Below are 25562 nucleotides of genomic sequence, written 5' to 3'. Positions count from 1 at the left end.
AAACTTGGACATTAGTATATGTACTCGTAGTATATCGAGAGCCCAACAGAGGTCCACTCACCCCAGGACAGTTGCTAAAAGCGTCGCGGGTATGATCTCATAGGTCAGATAGCCATCGGCTCAATCATCCCCCCATCTTACAGTATGGCATAGCCTCGGATCACGCATCTGAGGGACAAGGTTAAAAGGAGAAAATAAAAAAAGAGGCCTATTCTTATTCAAGTTATATTCCGTTTCATATAATGTTTATGACCACAACTCCGCTACTCCGTCCTGTCCTTCATAATTCCTGTACTAGTATTACGTAGAATCTCAATATTACCCTTTTGTAAGCAAATCAATCCCCTGAGCACCGTCTCCCTCTCTCCTCTTCTCGTCATTTCCTCTCTCCACCCACTACCCCGACCGCCACTCGCATACCACCTGTACATACTTACTCAGACGTGGGAATTACTACCAGGGATGATGCCCGCCACTTCTGCTGTCCCGTACCGTGGAACTGCGGATCTAAGCGGCGCGAGTGAGTCGATGCTGAGCTGCCCAGCCCAGCTCCTCGTTTGTCGATCTGCGTGCTTTTCCGGGCCTCTCCTGATGTCATCGTCTTCTAAGCACAAACCGACGGCGAACAGCAAAGAGACATGGCATGAAAGCCTTCTTTTTTTCTTTTTTTTCCCGCCCCCTCCCCCCCTTTGATCCTGCATCTCCATCCCTCCCATCCTCTATCAATGTCTTTTCCCTCCGACTATCAACACTCGTGCCGCCCTCCTCACATCTCAGTGGCTCTTCCCGTTCGTCGTCCGCCTGCTTGTGCTCGGATAACACAGACCAGCATCCCCGGGAACCCTTCCTGTTGGGAACTTCAGCCTGGGAGGGGTCTTGACGCAAGTATAGCCGCCCATGGGATCACCGACCATGCCACCACATAGCTCGAAGCACCCCGGCATGTAGACTTGGACACCGATTCTTGGTGCTGATAGCCGACGCGCCGCGTCTTGGTGCCGCCGGCTATCGTCACTTGGCGTGCAACCTCAGAGCTACATTGCCCTTGGTGATGAATGCGCGCGCATTTCTTATCCTTTGGTTCTAGACTTTAGACTGTGCGTCGTGCAGTGTGGTGCATCTCGGGCATACCTTTCAACAGCCTTTCAAATCCGCATGCTCTGTCTCGTTCGTCTGCCACATGGCCCAAGCTTTGACCCCCCGCCCAGACCAGGCACGGAACGCGGGTAGGGACATTTTGTGTCAGGGGTCTGCGTGTGATAACGCGCCTTGAAAGCCTCGCAGCCAACAACTGGATATTGCCAGAATGCATCTCAGATCACATCGTGAGACATTTTCTTCTAGATTGAGTAGCTCCGTGGCATGTGCTGCCTACCCGAGCCGCAAGGGTAGATTGACATACTTGTACAGCACCGAGAGAATGAGCTCCCCAGCTTCGGGAAAGGGTGTCTTTTTTTGTTTGCTTTGGTTTAAACATTCCATGCTTCTGTTGCGCGCGTGGCGCCTCCCTAATCTCTTCCGTGTACATGTACATCGTCTCCGTTGACATGGGCCGGACTTCATTCGTTCGCCTTCTCTTTTTTTTATCCCCTTCACACCATCATCCGTAATCGTCACTGCCGTGGTAATGCAGTAACGGTCTCACCGACCGTTCTAGAAATCACTAACGTCGTGTTCCCCCTACATCTTTTAGCTCACCGATCTTGTTGCCTTCTGGAGCGGTGAGCACAGTTCTCACTGTCGCGCCGGAGATTGCTTACTCCACACAATTAATGGAAAAAGATAATCTCAGCCTACATCATGATAATGTATCCCGAGTAGCGTAGGGGCATAGCAGCGTAGTATCCGATTGGAGATGGCTGCACACGAGCCCGTTTCAAGACTTTCTGTTGGACGCCCCTTAAAACGCCGCCTCGATGGCAAAAAGTATACTTGTACACGTCGATAAGGAGTCTATCCGCGGGAAGGGGGTTGGTTAATGATGCTTCGTATCTGATGTCTCATTATGCCGAGATGATCTCTTGTAAGTGCTCACAATCCGGCCGCTTGGCACAACAACGTCGAGTTAAGATGGGCGCGCTAATTTGAGACTGGGCAACAGTCTAATTCTGGTCGCTTGTCTTGCTGCTATTCTCGGCTGCATCTGAGACTCTGACTTTGGACACAAGATCGGCCAGTTTGTTAGCTGGATGGAGAGGGAGAGGGTCTAGAAGCTGCTTGGAATTCTCTTTGATAGACTTCGAAGGAGATGGCGAGACGGCAGCCTCATCCACCAAGTTCTCCAGTTTCTTAAAATAGTCCTTCTCCTTGATGTGTTTCGTCAGATACAAGATAGGGTTGTTTGATTGGTTCGGTTTCATGCGCTCCTTGATTGCCTCCTCGTAGGCTCGGTCGTACACGTTGAAGTCGACCGCAGTGGGCGAGTCCGACACGACATCGGGGGTCGCTTCGTCTGTCGCAAAGGCATCCCTTGCGCCCGTGCCGATGCCCAAGAATGGTGGCTCTTGATCGCTGGTGTCGGATGCTTGACCTTGGGTCTTTTCGTCTCCGGCTTCGGACGCAAGAATAGTCTTTTGCTGTGTGATGAGCGCTGCAATATCGGCAACTGATGCGTTGGTGTTGGTAGTGTCCGTTGGTTCGCGCCCCTCCTGTTCGTCTGCAGGCTGGAGTATGCCTTTCTTGCGTCTGCTAGCTATTAATGAACACCTGAACCGGTGGATGGCTTTCATTACACAGAGAAGGTGGTTCATCTTTCTAGTAAAGGCACGGCTAAGCTCCAGCTCGTTTGGTGGCTCTATGGGGTTGGCGCAGTTTTCTTCCGTCGAAAGCAAAGCATCGGTCCCCTCCTTGGTCACCCAGGGATGCTCCTGTGGGAAAGTTAGTAGTTGAATTGTGCTTAATTGGCCAGTAGAGGCTACTATGCTACTCACCCGAAGCTCGGGCATGGTGATTCGCGTTTCCGGGTTCTTGTCTAGCAATCTGCCCATAAGGTGGACGAATGACGGATTCTCGTCTTTTGGTAGTTCTGGTTCTTCCGTCTTGATGGCCTCGTAAATCTCAAGCATGGCCTCTTTATTGAAAGGTATTCTGCCATATTTGAGACAGTAGAGAGTGACGCCCATAGACCAGATGTCTGCAGCCGTTCCAGAAACTTTGTCATGCTTGCTGCACAGCTCAGGAGGCAAAAAGGCGGGTGATCCAGCAGACTTGGCTGTTCTCATGTTCGTTGGCTTCTCGAACATTTCCGAGACTCCAAAATCGACAACTTTAAGGACATCATCCTCTGACAGCAGGAGGTTGTCGGGTTTGATATCACGGTGAATGACGCCTTGGGCATGCACTGTTACCGCGTTAGCAATGGCGATGGCAATCCGGGAAGGAATCGAAACGGCTTGTTTGACTTACAGTACTCAATCCCTAATATCAAGTCTCGGAACCAAAACCTGCACTCCTCGTCGGGATACGGAGTTGCCTGTTCACCTAAACCGACCTTCATAATGACCCCCTTTTTGCACATCTCCATGACAATATATAGAGAATCTTCATCCGGATCATCGAGCACCTCGATAAGCTGGGCTAAGTTGGGATGATTGAGCTTCTTCATGATGGCAATCTCCTCTCGGATGTAGAATAGCGCATCGCTCTTTTCACTATCTCGCAACCCCATTAGACGGGAAGGCATGATGCCACCCCTACCAGGCATGCGCCGCGATGGTCCTCCGGGGCCTTGACGCATGGCCATGGACTGTGCGCGCCTTCGTAAGCGAACCTTGGAGAACTCTTTGACAGCCTACAGACATCAGTATAAGCAAGAGAGGAGGCTAGGGGTAAAGGGGGGTCAAAACTCACAAACTCATTTCCAAACTGGTCTGTCGCGAGGTGAACAGAGCCATAAGAGCCTCGCCCGATTTCCTCTTGGATTACGTATTGGTTTATTCTATGATGAGTTCGACCATCGGTTTCATCGTTGGAGAACTCGACATGGGCGTCCAAAGTTTCCTGTTTGAGAAATTAGTATCTTTGCACAGGCCATCAGGCGGTGATCTGGAGAGGAGCTACTTTGATCTCACGATGTGCACTCGGAGTGCGCTTATGCTGTCTTATGGGACTTGCGAAGCCGTGGAGACGAGGGGGCTCAGTCCTAGAGCATGCAAAGAAAGCATCAGCAGCCGACTCGACTCGACACGGCCATGTAGTCTTTCTTGAAGCATGGCACTGGACTTACATGGCAGACGCCAGAGAGGGTCGATCTTCTGGCACATCGTCGCGGCCGTTGACAGTGAGTCGGGGCGACTGAAGCCCAGACGGAGGCGCCGAGTTGAAGCTCTTGATGCTGTTGCCGGGTGACTGTGGAGGCGTCTCCATGATGGCAGTAGAATGGGCAACTGGGAGTCGAAGTGGAGGAGGAGTTGCGAGATCGATCCCGTGTCGCGTGCGCTTGCTTCTCACACAGATGCAAGATGCAGATCAGGCGACAAGTTCCAGTTCCAGTTGGGTTGAGGAGTCGACAAATACTATCAGCCTCCCCGCTGCATGCCTTGCGCCACGTCAAAACCCACGGCGAGCAGTTCGCGCGCCAGGGCTGTTAAATATGTGGTGAGGCTGAAGGCGAGCCAGCCCACCATTGGAGGGGTAGAAAATGATGGCTGCGGTCGCATCCTCTGTTAAGCGGGGGCGTCAAATGCCAGCACTCTATTGGTAGTGCCGATGTTGAAAATCAGCCCGCGGTACTAATAATAGCGTGTCATTGCTTATTGCCAGGCAATGCGCGGTATTATTATTCATTCTTGGGAGTCGCAATAATATTTGAATCAAGGATTGTGCTCTATTTTCCATATGCTCGCGCTGTTATATATCTGGCACTGGATTTACAGCTACTAATAGGAAGAGGGAGGTGCCTGACCTTGTGTAAGCTAGTGAGTGACAGAGCTGTCAAATGTCTGGGGATATAAGACTTCATGCTGGGTGGCTTCAGCCTCACCTTATGCATGATTTTGTCCACCAAGTGCCAAGTCTAGCTCACTTTTATTACTACCTACTATACAAGGGGCAGCTTCATGTAACAAAGCTTCCATCGTTGAACCCAAGATTTTCACTCCGTCATGCTGTTTCCCAGCTGAGGTGTCGAGCTCTACAGGTCCTCTGCAGTGGACTCAGTGGACTCAGTGGACTTCAACAGTGGACACCCCGCCATCTCTACTGAGCTGTGGGTGGATTAGATAACCGAGGCCAGCTGCCCCCCTTGATCGCCAGACGACACTCCAACACCAAAGCCGCCACTTCTCGACGGAGCTCGTTCGTCCAGTGACGACGGCACGACAGCGCCTCTCTTTCATTCCGGGCCATTGATTTGGCGCGTCTCGTGTCTACACCCTTCTCTCGGATCGCCGAGATCCTCGCCTGCCAAAACTAGCAACAGAGCCGGAATCATAACACATTGCGCGCAACAAAGCTGCCCAACATGGTGGTCTATTCCTTCTACATTTTCGACCGCCACAGTACGTCCCCTAGCCTCTCTAGCCGCAACACCGCCTTGACAGATTCTAATCTTCCAATTTGAATTCTAGCCGAGTGCGTCTACGTCAAGTCATGGATGCCCGCGCAGAGCCCTGGAACCGCGCCCGTCCTGTCCACCAGCTCGGATGATGCCAAGCTCGTCTTCGGAACCGTCTTCTCCCTGCGCAACATGGTCCGCAAGCTCGGCGGCGACGACGACGCCTTCATCAGCTACCGCACGGGGCAGTACAAGCTGCATTTCTACGAGACACCCGCAAACCTTCGCTTCGTCATGGTCACGGACACGGGCTCGGCGAGCATGCGGAACGTGCTGCATCAGATCTACATCAACCTATGGGTGGAGTATGGTATGTGCTTGCAACTTCTTCCAGGTAGCTTTGATTCAAAAACATGTGACTAATTTGGGTTTGAAATAATAGTCGTCAAGAATCCGCTTGCACCAGTCGAGCACAAGGGGGGTGCCGGCGTCAATAACGAGCTGTTTGAGCTTGGGCTGGACCAGTTTATAAGGGGCATGATGTGAGCACACGACATACTATAAAGCTTCACAGGTGGAACGAAACATCCAAGGGCGGAAACTGCAAGCAGCAATGGCGCTGGTGACCTCTCTAATGCTCACGAAACATGAGCTTTCGGGTGCTGATCTGCCACGCCTTCCCGCCTCGTAGCTGGGACGCTACATATTCTGGCCACCTCCGGTTGACATACCTACAAGAGAGAAGAGGTGTGAGCGACGAGGCGGTTGTGAGGATGGATGATTTAGGAAGCTCTCGTTGGCTGGCCTGGATGGGAGAACCCGCGGGTCGTGGCACCAAGACAAAATCTGTCTGTCCATGATTGGAGCCGTAGAATCTGGGGCACAGGCTCGCAAGAGAGGTAATCCTCATCTTTAGAAGAGATCAGGCGCTAATCTCTGAGCGCCGGAGAGGAAAACGGAGGATATATCATCATATACTGTCTGCTAGATAGTCTGCCAACACCATAATAATACCAAAAACAGAGAAGAAAGGAAAAGCAAAAAAGAACACCATTAAGTCTTTGTAGTCATCCGTCCCGCCCCTTGCCACCAAAAATGATTACCAAACCTGTAGAATGCATCAAATGTTTACTCTTTACTATACAAGTATGCGCATTGTTGGTACCGTGCTTCCCCTTGCTCCTCTTCTTCAAGGTCTCTTCTCGGCTGCTCTCTCCCATGCGCTTTCAAGGGCAGCCTGGGGTTCAACAATGACAACGCTGCTTTCGACTTGAGTTGACTGGGACTGGGTATCCTCAGACTTGACGTACACGGCACTCTCCATGAGCCCATCTTCCTTCATTTCATTCTCCCAGTTGCTGGAGTATACAACGGCGGAGAAGGCCTCGAGATCGCGCACCGTCTCCATTTCCTGGAGATACTCATTTGGCATGCCGTTGCCAATGACGTGAGCCTGTCGCGTCAAGACAGAGAGAATCTTGGGCAGTAGAATAGCCCTGGTGCGCTTGAGGCTGGCGGTCGTTGCCACAGCAGTGGGGGCATCGTCCAAGGAGAACTCAAAAGCCTCGGTGGCCAGCTTCTTATCCACCAGCAACGAGAATCCAGAGTCGAGAATCAAGGTCAGAACGTGTGAAAAGGCCGGTGACTCAATTAAATCAGCCGTCTCATCAAGCAGCCGCCTCAGCGCGGCAGGCGAAACCTGGGCGCCTTCAGGGGCCAAACTTCCATCATCCAAAATGCCAGACTCACGGATGACCTCATCCTCCTTGTCTTTGGGGGGCAATAGGAAGGCCAACCAATCCGAGCCCTTACGGTCGCTGGAGCTGGACCCCTCAATCAGCTTTCTGACCTCTGTGGTCAACTGGGAGACGCGGTCAAAGGTAACAAGATCACGGGGGCTGAGGCTGCCAAATACTGTCCGTACAGAGCTCTCTACGCGGTGCATGACCTCAATCCACCCCTTGTTTAGCAGCCACCAGCTGAAGGTCAAGTACTTGCGATTAGTGTCGAAGTCGCTGCCGTATGTCTGGTTAGGATTATCATCGTCATTGTTCTCAAGGCTGATGGTGGCCTGTTGGCTGCCAGTGGCGAGGGCAACAACGCTCGATAGGTAGCTGCGTCGACCGAGGAGGTTTAGTTGGACCCTGGTCAGCATGGTAAGGAGGGCGAGTGTGTAGATGAGCGTGAATGATCTTGTAATGGCTGTATTAATAAGACACGGTCAGCATCCTCTATTCGTTTCATATGCATTGATAGGCGCGTACCGCTAATGGTCAGGTCATCCCACAGCTGCCTCTTGGTCTTTCGTGGTCTTGGGGGAGCCAGGTCCTGCTGAGGACCATCTGAGGTGAAGGGCATGCCGACATCAACGGGCACACTGATGGTGCTCTTGCTATCATCTTCGGTGAGGGTGGTGTCAGCAATACTGGGCGGGCTGGTCGTCTGGATGCCCTTGAGGCTCCTGGCCGAGCTCTTGATCTGCTGGATCTCGTAGGTGATCTTCTCCGTGTTGAGAGCCGTGATGACGTTGCCGGTGGCGGTGGGCAGGAGTGCCAGGACGGTAAACGTGCAGTCTTCTTGGTTCTGCTCGAATCGACGGCGAAGGCTAGAGAGACCCGACTTGGTTGGCAACGAACGGCAGGCATGGTAAGACAGACACAACTTACTTCTCCTTGGCGATGCGGTCGCTGCTCATGCGCTCACGCGCATCGTTGATCTTGGACAGCACATACTGCGTCACGGCATAGCCGGCACCCACAACTCCAACGCCGATGGCAATTGGCGTCCGGTTCCGATGCAGCCAGCGCCGGGCTGAGGCGAACATGTTGGGCAGCGCTGTACAGGTCGGGTCGGGTCGAGTCAGAGGGTCATGGATCAGCAATTCGAAGACATGTACGAGGTATCTCGGGTTCTGGGGTGTTTGGGGAGAGGCGCGGGCTCGAAATCGCAGACACAGCAGGCGGGACACGTCGCACACAGGCTACACGGCTGTTGCAAGGAAAAGTCGCGATGATGGAGCTGTGTTTGGCTATGCTCTGCCAATGTTTGCAGCGTGCCTCGGTTCTGCTGAGCGCCACGGGGCAGCAGGGCCTCTAATTGGCGTCTTCGGCAAGGGGTGGCACGAGCATGGGAGTACACGCGGTGCACAGCGTAGACAACGCCAGGACGGCTGTATATGTGGGTACCGCACAGGTATATCTTGGGACCCGTGCTGTAAGGCAGGCCCGCCGATTAGTATTCCGGGGCCGCCAGTTGTTGAGCGCATGCACGCACTAATGAAGGGTGAGTCCGGGTGATGCTCTACCTAGTACAAGTAGTTGCATATCGGACAGGATTTGTAGGCTGTAGCACAAGGAATTGACCAACATTCATGGCTGGTGATTTTATGACGGCAGAGGCACAATCCGACGGAATAATAGGGGGATGCTTATACTATTAGGCACTCGTGGATCTCCCGGAAAACACCCCGTCTTACCCGGAACTCGAAGTTATAAGGTACTAACTAATACAGTAAACTTGTGTTTGATGTGATGACAAGCACCACAGTACCTATAGAGAGTTCACGATGTGCTCACGATGCAAGTAATGATTAAACAAGACAAGGCAGCCTTGGCTACTGGCTGCATCCCGTATAATACCTAGGTACTTCACAAGTAGTACCGCATCAACAGTCATCAACCGCAGCAACAAGACTCCCCGTCTGACTCCCCTTATCGCTTATCGCAGGCAGAGAGACTCAGCTGTACTCCGTACAGAGTACATACTGCACCAACATCATCCCAGTGACGTGACTGTGCGCATTTCCCGATCGATCCCCACGCCACACCTGGTGCCACTAAAACCTGATTAGCACCACCAACTACCCAGGCAGTGCCCTTTCAAGCCTTTCAGCTGCTGTATCGTCACTACGACCCGGCAATTTAGCGCACCAGACCAGGGACTCGATGCACTGGCACCCGCCAAAACCATCTCTCGTCCATGGCTGGGATGTTTAATTTTTTTTTTTGCCCCTCTCCAGCTCACTCCCCCACCCCTCGCTCGCTTCAATCCGTCTGCTTGCATACCACAGGGCATACATAATTTTATTTTTTTATTCTTCATCTCACTGCATTTTTCGCCGCCTCCTTGGATTGCTCCCTGCAATCGCCCGCAAAGATCCTGCAGCTCCTTGACTTTCCGCGTCTAGGCGCTGCCCGCTGTCGCTGTCGCATCTCTCCAACCTCCTGTCACTGACTTGCTAGGTAGAGGTAGCACTGCTAGTCAAGCCTCGACTTCTGGTCTGGTGACTCCCTCTCCTGCTGACGACTTACCTCTTGACCGTGGCTCGTGTTCTGGTATAAGAAAACAGCAATGCGCCGATTCGCCCAGCAGACGAGATAACACTGGCCCAATCCATTTCTTCTCCTTTGATTCAGCGCTTCCACTGGCGGTGACATAATTGCTCGCAACAAGGCTCCCAGACAAGTGTGAGCGAAGAGGCAAATTTTTCTTCCTCGCTGCTTTCCCTTTTTGGCCCTCCTTTTACCAGCCACGGCTACCTTGCTCCCCTGGAAAGAAGAAATGGATCAGCAAAAGCCCCCGGAATTCATCCTCGACGTCTTTACGGATCCTCGATCTGTTCGCGACGTGGTTAAAGGTACTTGATTGGCCTCTCTAGCCTACTATACCTATACCTATGCGATGGCCGGCCCGTCGCATCACGAAGCCTCCCTTCAGCTGACACTGTGAGCACAACAGGCATACTGCACACAATCTTCTTTAACCGATTCTTCCCTTCTCTCGCCCCCCGAACGCACGAGGTCTTGGATGTCACTCTCCCCTACGTCAACGACGATGAGCTGGAGACGCTGATCGAACAGCGCGCCTATGCGCTCGAGCGCCAGCTCGATGCCGAACGATTGTCCAATTCGGGTGGCCAGGCCGGAGGTGCGCCGGCCAAGGGAGACAAACTGAGCGGCGCCGGCCTGGGCGACGGCGGCAGCGGTGGAAGGGGCCAGATCACCGTCCAGTTCTTTGAGCGAAAGCGCAAGAAGGCGTGGCTGGTTGGCCGCGGAGACGAGGAGGTCTGCTGGGAAACATGGACAATCAAGGTGACCGTTGCTGAACCGAGAACTGAAAACGGTATGTCGTTACACACAGCTTCAAACGCCAACAGTCCCCATCCCGAGCCCATACTAAGGATGCAACGAAACGCAGAACGTGCCAAGGTCCGCAGAGCCATGGAGCAAACCCTCTTCGCCACAGCCATGAAAATCGTCACCTTTGTCAACACCCACAAAGACCACATCCCGCCCATCACCACCCAGGGCGGCAACCCTTTCCCCTACAAGATTAACCTCGAGTCCAAGGAAACCAGCTGGGTATCTCGCATACGCATCTACTAGAACTGAGCAAAAAAAGAAAAAAACAAGCCAACAAACAAACTGGGCCACCATCTTTTTTATGACACGCCAACTCGAAATGACTCTCTTTACACATCATTCTCTAACCCCTCATTTTCGCGACATTTTTTCAGCCAAGCAAACGGGCTACAATGACAGAATAAAAAGGTTCGACTGATAGATTTTTATTTTTGGATTTTCTTGGGAGGGAGGGGGAGGCTGCGCATGCACCCGGTTAGGGGCTTTTCGATGTAGGCAGCTGTATATATGAGCTCTACACGAGGCGTTTGGGTGTCGGCATGGGAGAAGACATGTTATTTTTACAGCTTAATGCACGATCCAAAGGTAGATACCCCCCAGAGTTCACACGACACGCATTGCACACACAGTCATGTGCAGTGTTACACGGAGCAGGCTGGGGGAAACAGATGAAGCAGGCTTAATGATGCATATTGGCTCAGCCTGAGTTACAAGTCTTACGCCGGTAGCTATGAAGCACTAGACAGACACGATAATGGTGCAGTAAACAATACAAAGTTGAAAGCAAGCAGTCAATTGAACTTGATATCAAAAAAAGTCAATCGCCTTCTTTTTGGAAAAAAAGCTGAAAAAAGTACAAGAGAGCCAGTAACGCAAACAAAGAGAGTTAAACACCCAAAGCCATATCCGACAGGGAATAATCCCAAAAGCGAATCCGTTCCCAATCCGTTAAAGAAAAAAACAACAAGAAAAGAGACCCCAACAAGGAAAAGAACAATTCAAATAGGAGCCAGCCAAGTCTCTCACAAAACCCTTTAATACCAGTTCCCTAGGTACACACGCGCGTATGCGCCTGTTTGTGAATCCAGACTCCATGCATCCAACCCATAGTCCGGTAAAGAAGTGAAAGCACGCAAGAGCAAAAGAATAAAAGAAAAAATAAAGAAACAATAAAGACAGATAAAAGGCCAAGGGGAAAGAAGAAGAAAAAGAAACAATCCCTCGCAATAAAGCCAAGTCCAAGCCCAGGCCCAGGCCATACCAGTTAAGCCAAGCTATCCCATTTCCCGGAACCGACCGTGGTCGTGTCCCAATGCCGCAAAAACAAAGATAAAAAACAAGTTATACTATGTACTCAGAATCATCATTACCCATTAGGGATAAGCAGTGAAGCCCAAGGGGAGGTGTTGGGCTTGTACGCAGAGCCGCGAACCCCATCGCAGTCTAGAATCGCGTAACATCAAATACCAGTAATCGTCGTGTTAGTCGTGTGAAAGAAGCTTTGTTCGTGGTGTAAAAAGAGCTAGGACATTTGAGAAGGAAAATAACCCTTGATCTGTTCTTCATTGGGTCTCATCTTTCCTTCCGTCTTCATCAATGTCATTAAAAAGAGTGTTCGTCATCATTTGCCTTTCGCAAGCAACGTCTTCTAAAAGGTGGTTGAAAAGCTTCGACCCAAAGCCGGCTTTCCGCTTTGTTTCAAGCCCCTGGGGGGCTGTGAGCCAGATCCGATTTTTTGGAATCCCTGAAGGATATCAAGACCAGTGAAATCAGATCCATCTACGCCAGTACCGGTAGCAAAGTCATTAGGGTCGAGGTGGAGAGATGGCCAGTCCCCGTCTCCTGGAAGCTCTATCAAGGAAGCAAACTTGCTCGGTGATGCACCCCTGATGGGTGATCCTTGGAAGAGCTTGGAGGGCGAGCTGAGGCCTTCGAAAACTTTGCTCGGTGTTTCCAGAAACTGTGAAGGCGTATCAGGGGCCTTGAGCAAAGGCGCCGATGTGATGATTTTCTTGGACGCCGACAGGTCCCCGATGGCTGATGAAGAAATGGACCGATCTAGGCGAGCGCGCTTGACCGAGCGCTTGATGGGAGAACCAGTATCCGCACAGCCGATGCTATCAAAGACATTCTCATCATCCACCGGCAGGTCTTGGAAGATGTCAAAGTCGGGGAGATGGCTGGCGTTGGGGGTATCAAAGCTGAAGATGTTATCATCCAGGCGGAAGGCAGGACTCCACGGCAAGTTGTCATCATTGGTAAGGTTGGCTACTCGTCGCAGAGGAGATTGCAACAAGTGGCGGACTTTGGCGCGATGGATGCGAAGGTTCGTATTGGGAGAAACAGAGGGTGGTGGCTGCACAATGGCCTTGACCTTCTTAACGATGGGAGTGAGAGGAGGCGGCATCTGGTTCTCGTGGGACTGTCGGAAAGGAGACGATGAAGTAAGTCCATAGTTGGAAAATGAACGGCTCTTAGTCGGGCTAAAAGGAGAAGATCCCCTCAGTCGTGCAATCTCCTCCTCGGCCCGTCCACGCTTAATTCGGTGCCGGTCACCCTCAGACGTGAAGAAGGCTGACCTGGCTGCGTTCGGGCGCATGGCAGATGACTCGAGAGAGGAGATGTAGCCGCTATCATCCATGGAGGCGAATTTACGCTTGTGAGTTCTGGTTGCAGACGAGGCAAGATTGCGGCCCATGGGAGGCGGTGTGCCGTTTCGTCGCTCTGGTCGAGGGACAGGTGGAGTGGAATGCAAAGCGGCAGGTAAGGGAGAGAAGAAGGACGATTCCAGTGGCAATTCATTGTCGAGACCCTTTTCTACCAGGTCTTCGGCGGGCGCATTGTCAGACACGAGGATGGTGGCATCCGAGGAAGGCTCCAAGGGCATGGACAAGGTCGCCTGAGAAGTCGGAAGAGGAGGGAGGCTGTTTGCGTGCTGCGGCTGATGGTGATGAATCGGAGCCGGGGGCGGTAGCGAAGGCTCGGGCATCATTGCTGGCGTTGGTCGAGAGGGCTCGAGGCGGGTTGACATGACGGGGAGGTTCTCTGCAGTTGGGACAGATTTGCGTGTCGGCTTTTCCTTGAGGAACTGGAACTCGGTGCCGGGCTCGATGCCCCAGTAGTTTCCCTTGCCGGGGTCGTCCTTTGGCCGTTCGATTTTGATAAAGTTCTTGTGCAAACTCAGGTTATGTCGAATGCTATTTTGCCATCCTGCGTCGTTGGGATTGTAGAAGGAATAGTTGTCACTGATCCACTTGTAAATCTGGGCAAGTGTGAGGCGACGTTTTGAAGATCGTAGAATAGCCATCCCAATGAGTTGTGCGTAGCTGTGAGGGGGTTTTGTTCCATCGTCGGTGATGGGAGGGAATGAGTCGTGCGGTGGTAGTGATTGCTCGTCAGCCTTGGACTTCTTGTTGACTCGAGCCTCCTTAATCGGCGCCGCCTCCATCAGTCCTCTTTTCCCACTGGGATCCTGGTAGTACTGCTCCACTGAGATATTAATAGCCGGAGGTGCCGGGAAGATCTGAGGGTGGACGTTTTCTTTGCCGAAGAAGGCGTTGTGATCCGTGAGCGGTGGCTTCTGCACACCCGTCTTGAAGTTGGATAGCTGCGGCTTCTTCTGCAGCGAATCGGTTACCGGTGCCTTATCTGTGGGAGGCGCCATTGAGATGCCGTTAAACTTGTTGAGGCCGTGTGACGGTTTGAGCGGCGCCTTGAGCGATGATGTCTTGTTCTTGAAGGGCGAGAACTTGTTGCCGTGAGAGGATGATGCGGGCTCGAGAATGACGTTTGAACTTGAGTTGCCAAGGGGTCGGCGAATAGGCTTAGTTGGGTTGGGCATGGGTGCATGGCTGGTCATGGGTGCTTCGTTTTCGAAAAAAATGTCGTCATTGAAGACTTCAAGCGGCCTGGAAGAGCCGTAAAAGCGCGTCGGCTGGGCCATTTCGGCCTTTGTGTGGTGATGCTTGTTGAGCGTTGTGGAGCGGGCTGTGCGTGAAGAGCTGTGAAAAGCTTCTGCTTCTAGGCGCGCTAGTCAGCCGAGGTTGCAAGGGGAAAGACGCGACGCCGGCGTGGCGAGGGCAGTGGAAGCATTGCAAAGCTCGGGGAGGGCTGAGGAAATTAAAGAGAATCGAGAGAGAGAAGACAAGAATAAAAAAGAGCCAAGCATGGGGGGTTTTTTGTGCTCACCTCGCTGAGGTCACCGTCACTCGCAGGCGCGGTGGGGCGGCAGATACAAGGCTTGGGGAGTCACGGCCCTGACCGGGTTTTTACTACTTTTTCTCGGTTGGGTAATGGGATAATAGGAGAGCCGATCGGACCCGCAGATGAATTTTATGAAAAAGAATCTCTTTAAGATTTCCTCAATTATTTAGAAATGGTGATGTGGCGGGAGAGCAAAGACGAGAATCGCGTCGGATCGGATGGTGCGTTTTCCTTCTTTTGCGCGGGGGAAATGGTTAGTAAAAGCGGCGAAAAGGCGTAGAGCTGTCAGAGAGAGGCGCGATTAGAGGTGGGATGGAAGAGATGGGAAAAGTCGAGCAAAGATGAGGGGAGACGGGCGCTGTAATAGGGAATGCCAGTATGATCGGAAGGGAGGACGAACAAAGGTGGATGGCCTCTGGCTTTGATCCAAGCACAAGGGCAAACTTTCGATCCTTGGAACAGGCCCGAGTGGATCGCCGACCAGGGCCCCTGGCAGTGCGAGAGACGCAGGAAAAGCCCAGCGCGTCAGGGATGTGATGCGGATTGGATGGCGAGCTGTCTAGGCTGACACGAGCGACCGGGGCAGGGATTGTCTGGCGGCGTGCAGAAATCTTGCTTCTCCAGCCCGCAACTAGCACAGCACCAAGCCAGATGTGGCCAGTGGGCAGCACTTTGGCGATGGGATGGTTGTTGGATGGAAGCGCTGGGCGGGATTGGATCGAGGAGAATTCGGTTTCCGTCTTTGGTGTGGTGGGTTAAATTGGGAAATTGTGAGATTGCGAGATTGTGAGGTGGAAGAAGGTTGCTGTACAGTAAAGCTGCTGGCTGCTGAATGCAAGGCGCAAGTCCAGTAATGTGAGGGTGGCTAACCCCTCTTGCACGGAACGGGCTTTCTGAGGGCTCGCGCGCGTCTTAGCAAGACCAAGTCAAGGGGAGAAAGAGACAGGCGGTGGGGGGTGTGTCTTTGGGAATGCAACAAGATGCACGGCTTCTATCTTTTCCCTTTTCTCTCTTGACTCTGCGCTGCGTGTCGACGATCGATCGATGGGTTGGGCCTCTTGTGTCTTGAACCGACTGGGGCTGGGCTGTGCGAGAGCGGAGCAAGCGAGCCTGTAAGTGAGGACTGCATTACATGCGCCAGAGCATGTGAGTAAAGGTCCGTACGGAGCAGCTGCCGGTATCTGTGCAGCACGTAGCACCATCTGGATAGTAATTTTTGCCAGGGGGATGGTGATGCTAGCAGTGGTAGTGGCAATAATAGCACGTACATGAGATAAGATAGATGGGTGTATGTAAGTGTATGTAGGTGTATGTAGGTGTGTGTAGGTGTGTGTAGGAGTAGGAGTAGGAGTCCGGTATACGTGAGGGTGTATCTGGGTATGGATATTGGATGGTATACGAGTACTCTGGACGGAGGCTCGTTCGTATATGCGACTATGGAGATACCGCGCGAGGTACAGCAGACAGATTGATGATGCGGTTGATTGATGTGCAATGTAGATGTACAGGCAGATGTAGATGTAGATGTAAATGTAGGTGCGAGAAGCAGTAGCGGCAACACCCTTTTTGAAGGCTTCCTTGCGATTCGCCGTCGCCATCACGACCATCCCATCCGCCCCCGACGGTTGCCATGCGACCTGCGCAAGTCCATCATCGCATCAGCTGCAGCGGTAAACAACAGATGGAGCTCTTTGACTGGGCAATGGCCTGCATGATGCATGCATGCGCGAGCGTTGGGCGCCGCAATTGGTGGCCCAATCTTGCATCCAAATGTTGTTGTTTCTTTTTGCTCTACTGCTGTATGTTTCCACGATGCTCAACTGCCACCTCCAATTCAGGGCCAGGCATCGCGATTGATAGCACCCATGCCATCAATCGCAATCCACTACCAAATACCTACCTAGTAGGTGCTAAATTAAGTAGCCCTATGCCTAGTGTTATGAGTTCATCATGCTCTCCGCTCCGGGAGAATGAGGAACGGAGAAGCCGCTCGACTATATTTCATCGCGCCTCTTTTTTTTCCCCCGGCACGTCCAAAGTAGGTGCTCAGCCTTCAAGCCATCCGTCATCATCAGCTGGCTACTCTAATTAGTCCACAATTACTGCTACTTAGCCGTGGGTATTCAGCCCGAATCAACCCAACAGAGTTTTTCTCTTCCCTCTCGTCTAGTGCACTGCAAGTGGAATCTGTCAGATGTCTCATTCTGTTCTGGCCTCTTTCACAAGGTTGAAGCCAGGCACCGCGATTCCAAACTCGCGTGTTCTCGACGTCTGCGTTTCAAACCTTGTTCTCCCCTGGCCGGGCCTCTTCAGTCTTTTTCTTGCGTCTTGTTCCCTCGCAGGGATTCTGTTTCTGCTGCCCTTCTGACTCTTGTTCCCTCCCTTTGGCAAAGCACCTTGTCTCCCCCCTCCATGAACCCCTCCATATCCGTATCCCTCTCCCCCCCCTCCACGAGAATCTCCCCCACGCATAATGATACATGCTTGCAACATGTCCATTTTTATCTCATCCGCTTCGACTCACATATGACAGCCCACTCCAGACAAATGCCAAAGATAAACAAGACGACAGAAACTACGGATACCATCTCACCATCCGCACCAAGCACTCGTAATACGCGACTAAATACGGAGTGACAACAACGCGTCAACCCTCTCAGCTGATGTCTGCTCTCAAGGGCAATTGGCCCTTCAACTCGGCCACGAACCCGCTCTCAAGCATCCGGGCGGCCCAAGACAGAGGCCGGAGATGGGTCTCGGTGATACCCAGCGATAGGCTCTCCGCGAATTCGGTCGCAACCCTGGTCGCGATTCGCCTACATACCCCAGGCAGGAAGGCATGTGAATGCCTCCCGCCAAGCAGATACTCCGTACTGTGCCTGTATCCTCCGCTGAGAGGCGATATATGAGCACTCACTCGCTCGTACTCGAGAGGGAGCATGGAAGGGGGGGCGTGTAAGATGGGCGGCCTCGAGCCGCTGATTGGGCGGGCCAGGGCGTCTAAGAGACAAGATTCGAAGGCGGTCCCACTGCAGCCCAACAGTGTGACTGACGTCTGGGTCTTGGTCTTGGGCCGAGTTCTGCACTCACTCTCTCTCTCTCGCCGTGCTGTGGGTGAGAAGCCGAGTCTTAAGTGAAAGTCCGTCCCCTCTGGTGGGCATGTTAGCGGTCGCTTAAAAAAACGCGTCATTCAAGACGCGTCAGACCCTTGTTTACTTGTGACGCGTCGCGCACCAATCACGACGCTGCATTGGCCACTAGCCCCGGCGCCGCCTTTAGAATCCCGAGAGCTCGCATTGGCTCCGCTCCGAGGCTCTTTGCATCGTGATAAGTGCAGCGCGATGAGCACCGCTTGGACCGAAGCGGTAGCTGGAGACGACGGACAGGACGAAGCTGAAAAAAGTGCATGACTTAGCACGTCGTGGGCTGTCGATCTCATCCTCATGACGCAAGCGGCCGTCACGACTCCAGCACCACACAGTCCGGTATCCTCTCCATGTCTCAGTTGTTGACATCCATCTACAGCCAGCAATACATCAATCGTCCCTTTCTGCTTCACAATGATGATCAAGATCGTACCACGTCCGAGCTCCTAGTGTCAAGCCTGCTGAGCTGGCAGCAATCAACCTCAAACGCGCTAGTCGGTATAGTTTGGCAATGCATTGCAAACTATCGTCTACTACTGGCTCAAACTACTGGTGCTACTATTTGATTCTAATCACCATCCTTGCGGCGCATTGACTCTCGACACCATCTAGCAAGCCAAATGCCATACTGCAGCTCGTATACTATGTACTTGCTCTGAAGAAAAATGAAAAGGAAGAAAAGAAGAGACGTCTCTTGCACTCTACGCGTCAACCCATCCTGGCTTCTGCCCTCACCCCCTTGCTTAGGCCCCTCCCCCCTCCATTCCAGATCCTTTTCCTCCGTGAACAGAAAAGAAAGACATTGAAAACCAGGGAGGACACACTGTGCTCCCTTCCGATGATGCCGACCAGGAAAAGCTGGGGGAATGGAGTTTCTACTAGTTTCTTCTCAGACTGAAACAAACAAGAGGAAAAAGCGCAATGCCTTCAGCGTGGCCGTTATTTCGTCCCTGGCGATGGTCTCAGTCTCCCCCGTTTCAACGGTTTCCTTCTCCCAACGTGTCCATCATCAGAGCCCTGCGTCTTGTCACCTGTCACTGAGCACGAACCCACGCAAGGCATCGCCGTCAAAAAACCCCTTGGTCTGTACTCCGTAAAGCCTGAACTGTTCACAAAGTTGTCCCTTCTATGCCAAGTTAGGTAGGCACTCCCGTAATTGACAGCCAACCAAGCTGACGGGAACAAAGAAGAGAGAGAGAGGCAAACGCCTTGTGCGCATAAATGGCTGCATCTTGAAACTTATGGAAGAATAAGGTTAGTTGGAATCTGCACCCTCGTCGGTTCACCGAATATCTTTCATCTCTTGCTCTCTTTTTGCCGGGGCCTGGCGGGATACCTTGCTTGGCTCATGCACTGTCATCCGTTCCCTTGTCCAGTTGCTTCTATTTCCGTACAAAGTGTGCATGTACTCGTAGGAACAAAGAAAAAAGAGCAACCAGAATGTACAAACTGCATGCATCTTTAATTAATGACCCGTTGATCCATTCCTCCTTTATCCGTTTAGTCCTACACTGCACTCAACATGCTACTCGTCATCTACTGTAGTCCACCCTTGTGAGTCTCACATGCCATTGCGGCTCTCTCCAGCCCATGATGAGTTAATCAAGCAACATGATAGCACCTATTCTAGAATACTGCTCTCCTCAGCACCATCAGCCCAATCCTCCTGACATCTCCGTCTTGCCTCCGTATTACCACCTGCAGGGGACGACCTTCATATTCAGAAAGAAGTAGTAATACCCACCTACTGCATGTGGGCGAAAAAGGCCGTGCACGTTTGTTTGTACATTACCTAGGTACTCCGTACAGTATAGAGGCTCGGGCTTCAACTTCACTCGCAACAGAATGTCACCGCCGCAACCTTGCACGACCATGACTGTGCTATGACTATTACTGCTAGAAATCCCGTATCACCCCATGAATGCCAAGTACGACCCAGCATCAGCGTCAAGTCTGCATGAACCGTGCAACTGCCGTAGCCTGCGTACAGTAATATATTTGAAACGTCGAAGCCTGTACCGCTAATTCGTCACGTCTGTTGTGCTCCTGTGCGAGTGTGAGAGAATGTGAGATACTGAAAGGAGTAAGCCGCTCTTGGTCTGACATTGAACGTTGAGACATGGCCTCTATTCTAACCATCACATTGTCGGGATTCGGTACCCAATCGCCATCCCAATGCGGGCTCATGGACAGAAAGCCGGCATTTTGAAGAGAAACAACCATAGGAATAGTATTACTAACTCCTAATAGACGACAGGGAAAATAAAGGTTGATATTAAATAACAAAATCTCTCTGAAACTCGAACGTAAACATAAAAGCAATGTGTTCATTTTCGTGCTAAACGTACACGCTGCCGTAATGCCCCCCTCTCCTATTTCCTTGCTTCTGCCTCAACATAGACATCAGCATGAAATAGAACCAAATTCCTCCCTCAGCTGTGTGAATAAAGTCTAAAGTATACCCCCCTTTTTCAATTGCAATTCAGCAGTCCTAATCCAGAACTCGGCCAGCGACGGCAGCGGCGCTCTTGTCCTTGGTCGTTGTCTTCTTGAGCGCCCTTCCAGCTTGAATCTCGCCCAGGAAGCCGGCGGGGCGACCACCACCTGCTGCTGGCAGTGCCGGAGCACCACCGGGCGGAGGAGGAGGCGGAGGAGGAGGTGCTCCACCAGGCAATGCCGGAGGAGGGGGAGGACCGCCCATGGGAGGCATCGGCGGTGGAGGTGGCGGGCTTCCAGCATCTGGCATGGGAGGAGGAGGTGGAGGAGGAGCACCAACAGGCGTTCCAGTCGGCAGGGGTGGAGGAGAAGATATCGCCTCGTTCGCCGGAGCGGGCGTGGAGGGCGACGAATCTCTGCCAGCAGCGGAGAGCGGCCTGGGCGGCGCCATGGTACCAAACAAGATAGACGCCAGCTGAGCAGCGTTGCCACCGCCGGGCCGGTCATCGTCAGAGTCATCGTCGTCCGACTCCTTATCGGAGCCCCAGTCGTCAGAATCGGCTCGCTTGCGAGACCAAGGCTGCGCGGGTGCGGGAGTTGGGACAGGGGCAGACTTGATGTCCTGCGTCATGCGATGGAATGGGTTGGTAGAAATATCAGCTGCGGCTGCTGCCGCTTCCTTTGGTGCAGCTGGGGAGGATGCTTCTGACGACTGCGACATCATCTTAAAGTAAGGGTTCTTGCTCTCCGTCTCAGCAGGGGGAGAGGTCACCACCGTGGGAACGGGCGGCGGAGAGACTGCCGAAGGCGCAGCGGCCGCGGCAGCAGGTGGCGAGCTCACTCTCTGCTCAGGCGAGGGAGTCGATGCCTGCGGTGTAGCCTGCTCCTGGCCTTCATCTTCATCGGATGACGAGCTGTCCTCGTTCATGGCCTCGAGTTGGCGCTGTAGCTCAAGCTCACGCTGTTTAGCAGCCTCCATCTCCGCACGACGAGCAACCAGCTTAGCCTCCTTTTCCTTGGCTTCTGCCGCAGCTGCCTTCTTCTTTTTCTTCTCCTCTTCTTTTCGTAGCTTTCCTTGTCGGACCTGTTCCTCCAGAGCCTTGAGCCGTTCCGCAGCTTCCCGTTGCTCCCTGGCAAATTCGTCTTCCTCCTCCTCTACTTTTTGCCTACAGTAAGAATAGTTAGCGATCCATCACTTACAAAAAAGGGGCAAGAGAATGCGTAAAAGACATACCTCATTTGTTCAGCCTCCCTCTGTTGTTGCTCATGCTCCCGAGCAAGGCGCTCCTCTTCAGCGGCCTTGGCTGCCTCTTCTTCCGCCTTTCTAGCCGCATCTCGATCTGCGTTGTCAGGTTTCGTTCCCTTTCTTGATGGGGGTGGCGGAGGCTTCTTAGCCGCTGATTGCGGCTCTTCCGCGGCTGGAGGTGGAATTCCCTGTTCCTCAGCAAGACGAGCCTGTCGCTCGGCCTCTCGGCGGGCATCCTCCTCCTCAGCCTGGCGCAACTTGGCAGCCCTTTCGCTTCTTTCGCGCTCAATACGCTGAGCAGCCGTTTCTCCCGTCTTGGTTGGTGCCTTGATACCCAGCGCCGCGAGACGCTCAGCCATCCGCTGTTCAGCCTGCTGCTTGATAAAGGCAGCGCGCTCCTCGGGCGTCTTGTACGAAGAGTATGAACCACCTCCTGCTGTGGAAGAAGGAGTGGCAGTACGCGAAGCTGGGGCGGGGCTTTCACTCTGCTGAGGAGCCGCAGCAGCTCTTTCCCGAGGAGCCTCAGTTGCTGCTGAAGGCCGTGCAGAGCGCTTATCCTGGGCTCGGACGCGGGCTGCACGACTCTCACGCTGGAGATCAAAGATGAAGTCGCGAACCTCATCCTCAACACCAAGAGCGTCTTCCCAGCGACGTCTCTCATGCTCACTGCTGTTGTCCTTTCCAGTATCGTTGAGATTGTCCTCGATGCTGCGCGAGAATTCGCGGACGCTTTCCTCAACATCGCGGACCATGCGCTCATTGCTCTCCTTTTCATTCTTAACCCGGATGGTCTCTTCCTCGAGCCTCTTGGGGGCGTCAAAGTCTTCAGAGGTGGTTTCAATCTTCTTGCCTGTCAGAGCAGCAGTTCTTTGTTGCATCATGGCCTTTGCTCGAGCCTTGAGCCGGTCCGATTCCGTCACTGCTCCGCCAGGACCAGTTCCGACGATGGATGACGCGCTGCCAGGGTGAGCCTTGGCATCCTTGAGACGGAAAAGCTCAAGTCTTGCTTCCATGATGGCCTTTTCTGCCTTTCGCACCTGAGAAGCAAGTTGGGGGACCTTGTCCGTGAGGTTCTGGAGCTGGCGTTTCAGAGCTCTCGTCTCGGCGTCCGAGTTACCAACGGCTAGCGCAGCATCTGGGTGTGCATCAATATCATCCTGGATACGTCGAATGCGACGGTAGAGCTCCTCTGCTTCACGGCGATCGCGTCGGTCCAAGATGTCGTCTTCTTCGTTGTTCTTCTCATCAGCAAAGTCCATAGCGTCGAGCAAGATCTGCTTCTCCTTAATCTTCTTCCTCAGCTCATCCAGAGTCAAATCATCGTTGGAGCCGACAGAAGATGCGGCTGGAGATTCGGCTCGGGGGGAGGCGCCCCCTAGCCTTCGGCGAGCACTAGACCTGTACCCGAATTCCTCGTCGTCGTTTCTGAACACTGTGGCATCCTTGCGTCCGCCGGCAGCCGGGCTAGGGCCGCCTCGGAATGATCGGTTCTTCATATAGCTAACGCCAGTCTTTTGAGGGAGCAGGGCAGCACCAGAGTTCTTGCGAAAGTCGGACTCTTCATGCAACATGGACTTGAGGGTGCCGATGGACTGGCTGAAGTTGCGAGTAGAGGGTGGGACAAGCTCGGGAGGCAGCACGTTGGGCATAGGGTATCCGTTTAGCTTTCTGTAAATCAAATGCATAGCAACAGCAAATTCATCCAGGTTTAGGCGGCCCTTGTTGCCATGGTCAGCCAGCGTCCAGACTCTCTCCAAGTCAGGCTTCTCGAGACCACTTTGGCCGAAGATCTCAATGGCCGTGTCGCCACCAATATAGCCCTTTCGAAGACCATCCCAAGCTTTAAACAAGGCATCGTATCTGGTCTTCTCTTCCTTGGTAATGGCCCAAGGAATAACAGCATTGCCCTGAAGGCCAGCGGTGGTATAAGAACCACCCTCACGGCCCGCCTGAGGCATCATGCGAGCCTGCAGGGCATCAATGTTGGGCAACCCAGATTCAGGGGCATTGACAAGACCCCATTGACCTGGCACTCCTGTAGGTTGAGCATTCAACGGCGCTACCATACCACCACTAGGACCATATCCGGTAGGCATAGGTGGCAATGGAGGAAGAGGCCCATTGAATCCCGTTGGCTGGGGGTTTTGTAAGTTGGAGAAGCCGGTCGGCTGAGGCTGGAGACCTTGAGACTGCCCGAAACCTTGCTGTTGCGCCTGCTGCGCTCCAGGAAAGCCCGTCATCTGCGCTTGGAGAAGCTGGGAGTTTGACGGTGGTGGTGGCTGCGGTTTCGGCTGCTCAATAGTCGGCACATTGCTCGCTTGGCTCGTAGAAGGACCTTCATCAGCAACGCTAAAGCCGATGATGTCGACCATGCTGGACACCTCGTTTTTGACATGGTCGGGTAAAGTTGGTGGCAGTGTCTTGCCCGTAAGCTTCAGGTTGCAAAGGTACATGGCGAGGGCGAATTCGGGAAAGTAGAGCTGTCCCGCTCGCGTGGTATCCGCCAAGGTCCTACATGGCTCTTTGTTAGTCTCTTTGCGAGCAGTAGAGAGAAGATGTACGTTATATCCTTACCAGATATGCGACAGAGAATCACCATCCAACTTGGACCGTATCAAAAGGTCCCTGGCCTTTTCTCCTGACATTGTCGCTGAGCCATCTCCCACGGCGGACTTGAAGAGCGTTTCGAACTTTGCTTGATCCGCGGCAGTGATGAAAGACAGCCTAATGTTGGGGATCTTGCTCTGTGACTTTTCGCCTCTTCGTCCCTGAGGTTTGGCCGTGCCTCCGGTTTGGAAAGACGCAGCTACTTCAGCGAACCCAGTCGGCTGCGGCTTTATCGGAGGAGGAGGAGGGGAGATTGTCGAGCTAGACTGCTGCTGAGGCGGCGGTACGGCCGGAAATCCCGTCTGCTGCGGTTGCTGCTGCTGCTGAATTTGAGGCGGCTGCTGTTGCTGCTGCTGTTGAAACTGCTGCTGGAACTGGAGAGGAATCGACGGCATTGGCGGGGCGCTCGACGTCTGGAACTGCTGCGGCTGAGCCTGTCCCGGAAACCCGGTATACTGCTGCTGCAATGGCTGCTGCATCGGCTGGTATCCCGTCGGCTGGGCCTGCAACGGATATCCGGTGTATTGTTGCTGCAATGGCTGCTGTCCGAAGCCCGTGGGCTGCGGCGCAAAGGGGCCCGGCTGTTGACCCGGCTGCTGGCCAGGCGCGAGATTGTTAAAGGAGCCGCCATACTGCTGCTGCCCAGTCCCCGGGCGAGGGTTGTTGCCTCCCAAGAAGGCGTTCGAGTTGGAATACATCGCGAGGCCGTGGGACGCTCGGATGTCGTCGGATCTGTTGCCTCAGGAGGTTCAAACGAGGAGCGCGAGAGCTCCGCAGCTCGACGAGACGCAGGCAGGGCAAGGAGAGAGTGAGTGAGTGAGTGAGAGAGCGAAGCACAAGTGAATGGAACAAGGGCAGAATTGAGCCCCAAAGCAAGAAATCAGGCGTCAGACGCAGACAAAGGAAGCTGGCTCAAGGACTCGAAAGTGATGACGAAGCTCGCGCCAACGCCCCCAAAGAAACGATGCTAACGTTGCTTATAGGCGATTCTACAGGTTCCAGTTGCGAGGAGTGCCTGCAGAAGAGGAGCTGCGGCTGGGGCTGGGCAAATTGCGTGGCTCAGCGGCAAGGAATTGCCCCACGGCTTGCTGTGGCTGCACTCCACCCGGGTTTCCTGCATACGACTCGCAACATGCATAAAATGCTCCAAGGATTCCACATGGACAACTTTGAGATGAATGAAATGGAACTTGTTGGACTTTACCCACCCGAGGCTGCTGTATGGCATGATACCTACCAGAGCATCGAGGTGACATAAATCAATAATATTAAGATACGGATATAAACTT

The 25562-nt window shown here is 53.2% G+C and overlaps 7 protein-coding genes across 7 annotated transcripts; 2 read left to right on the top strand and 5 right to left on the bottom strand.

The window, feature by feature from the left end:
• Positions 1-2261: 2261 nt before the first annotated feature.
• TRIVIDRAFT_21826 (calcium/calmodulin-dependent protein kinase) lies at positions 2262-4116 on the bottom strand (the record flags this gene model as incomplete). The annotated part of the gene is made up of 5 exons (XM_014102925.1): positions 2262-2867; positions 2931-3340; positions 3406-3790; positions 3850-3999; positions 4060-4116. Coding segments are annotated over 5 exons (1608 nt in total), but the record flags the coding sequence as incomplete, so codon positions are not given.
• A 1345-nt stretch (positions 4117-5461) lies between these two features.
• On the top strand, positions 5462-6040 carry TRIVIDRAFT_54524 (uncharacterized protein; the record flags this gene model as incomplete). The annotated part of the gene is made up of 3 exons (XM_014103407.1): positions 5462-5498; positions 5568-5864; positions 5937-6040. 3 exons carry the CDS (start codon positions 5462-5464, stop codon positions 6038-6040), a joined length of 438 nt encoding a protein of 145 aa, XP_013958882.1.
• A 406-nt stretch (positions 6041-6446) lies between these two features.
• Positions 6447-8318, bottom strand: TRIVIDRAFT_168528 (peroxin-3 protein; the record flags this gene model as incomplete). The annotated part of the gene is made up of 3 exons (XM_014103406.1): positions 6447-7696; positions 7759-8099; positions 8161-8318. The coding sequence occupies 3 exons, from the start codon at positions 8316-8318 to the stop codon at positions 6684-6686; spliced, it is 1512 nt and encodes a 503-aa protein (XP_013958881.1).
• A 1736-nt stretch (positions 8319-10054) lies between these two features.
• Positions 10055-11420, top strand: TRIVIDRAFT_71971 (uncharacterized protein; the record flags this gene model as incomplete). Its single annotated transcript, XM_014103405.1, has 3 exons — positions 10055-10130; positions 10232-10615; positions 10691-11420. The coding sequence occupies 3 exons, from the start codon at positions 10055-10057 to the stop codon at positions 10876-10878; spliced, it is 648 nt and encodes a 215-aa protein (XP_013958880.1).
• Positions 11421-11443: 23 nt separating this feature from the next.
• TRIVIDRAFT_215645 (uncharacterized protein) lies at positions 11444-12234 on the bottom strand (the record flags this gene model as incomplete). The annotated part of the gene is made up of 1 exon (XM_014103404.1): positions 11444-12234. One exon carries the CDS (start codon positions 11892-11894, stop codon positions 11670-11672), a length of 225 nt encoding a protein of 74 aa, XP_013958879.1.
• Positions 12235-12283: 49 nt separating this feature from the next.
• TRIVIDRAFT_30889 (uncharacterized protein) lies at positions 12284-14578 on the bottom strand (the record flags this gene model as incomplete). The annotated part of the gene is made up of 1 exon (XM_014103403.1): positions 12284-14578. One exon carries the CDS (start codon positions 14576-14578, stop codon positions 12284-12286), a length of 2295 nt encoding a protein of 764 aa, XP_013958878.1.
• Positions 14579-20475: 5897 nt separating this feature from the next.
• Positions 20476-24971, bottom strand: TRIVIDRAFT_71968 (uncharacterized protein; the record flags this gene model as incomplete). The annotated part of the gene is made up of 3 exons (XM_014103402.1): positions 20476-21586; positions 21655-24177; positions 24241-24971. 3 exons carry the CDS (start codon positions 24969-24971, stop codon positions 20476-20478), a joined length of 4365 nt encoding a protein of 1454 aa, XP_013958877.1.
• Between the last annotated feature and the right edge of the window lie 591 nt (positions 24972-25562).

Source organism: Trichoderma virens, assembly GCF_000170995.1.
Source record: "Trichoderma virens Gv29-8 chromosome Unknown TRIVIscaffold_4, whole genome shotgun sequence".
Lineage (NCBI taxonomy): Eukaryota > Fungi > Ascomycota > Sordariomycetes > Hypocreales > Hypocreaceae > Trichoderma > Trichoderma virens.
Note: the sequence above shows the minus strand (reverse complement) of the source record. Positions and strands in the feature narration are given on the sequence as shown.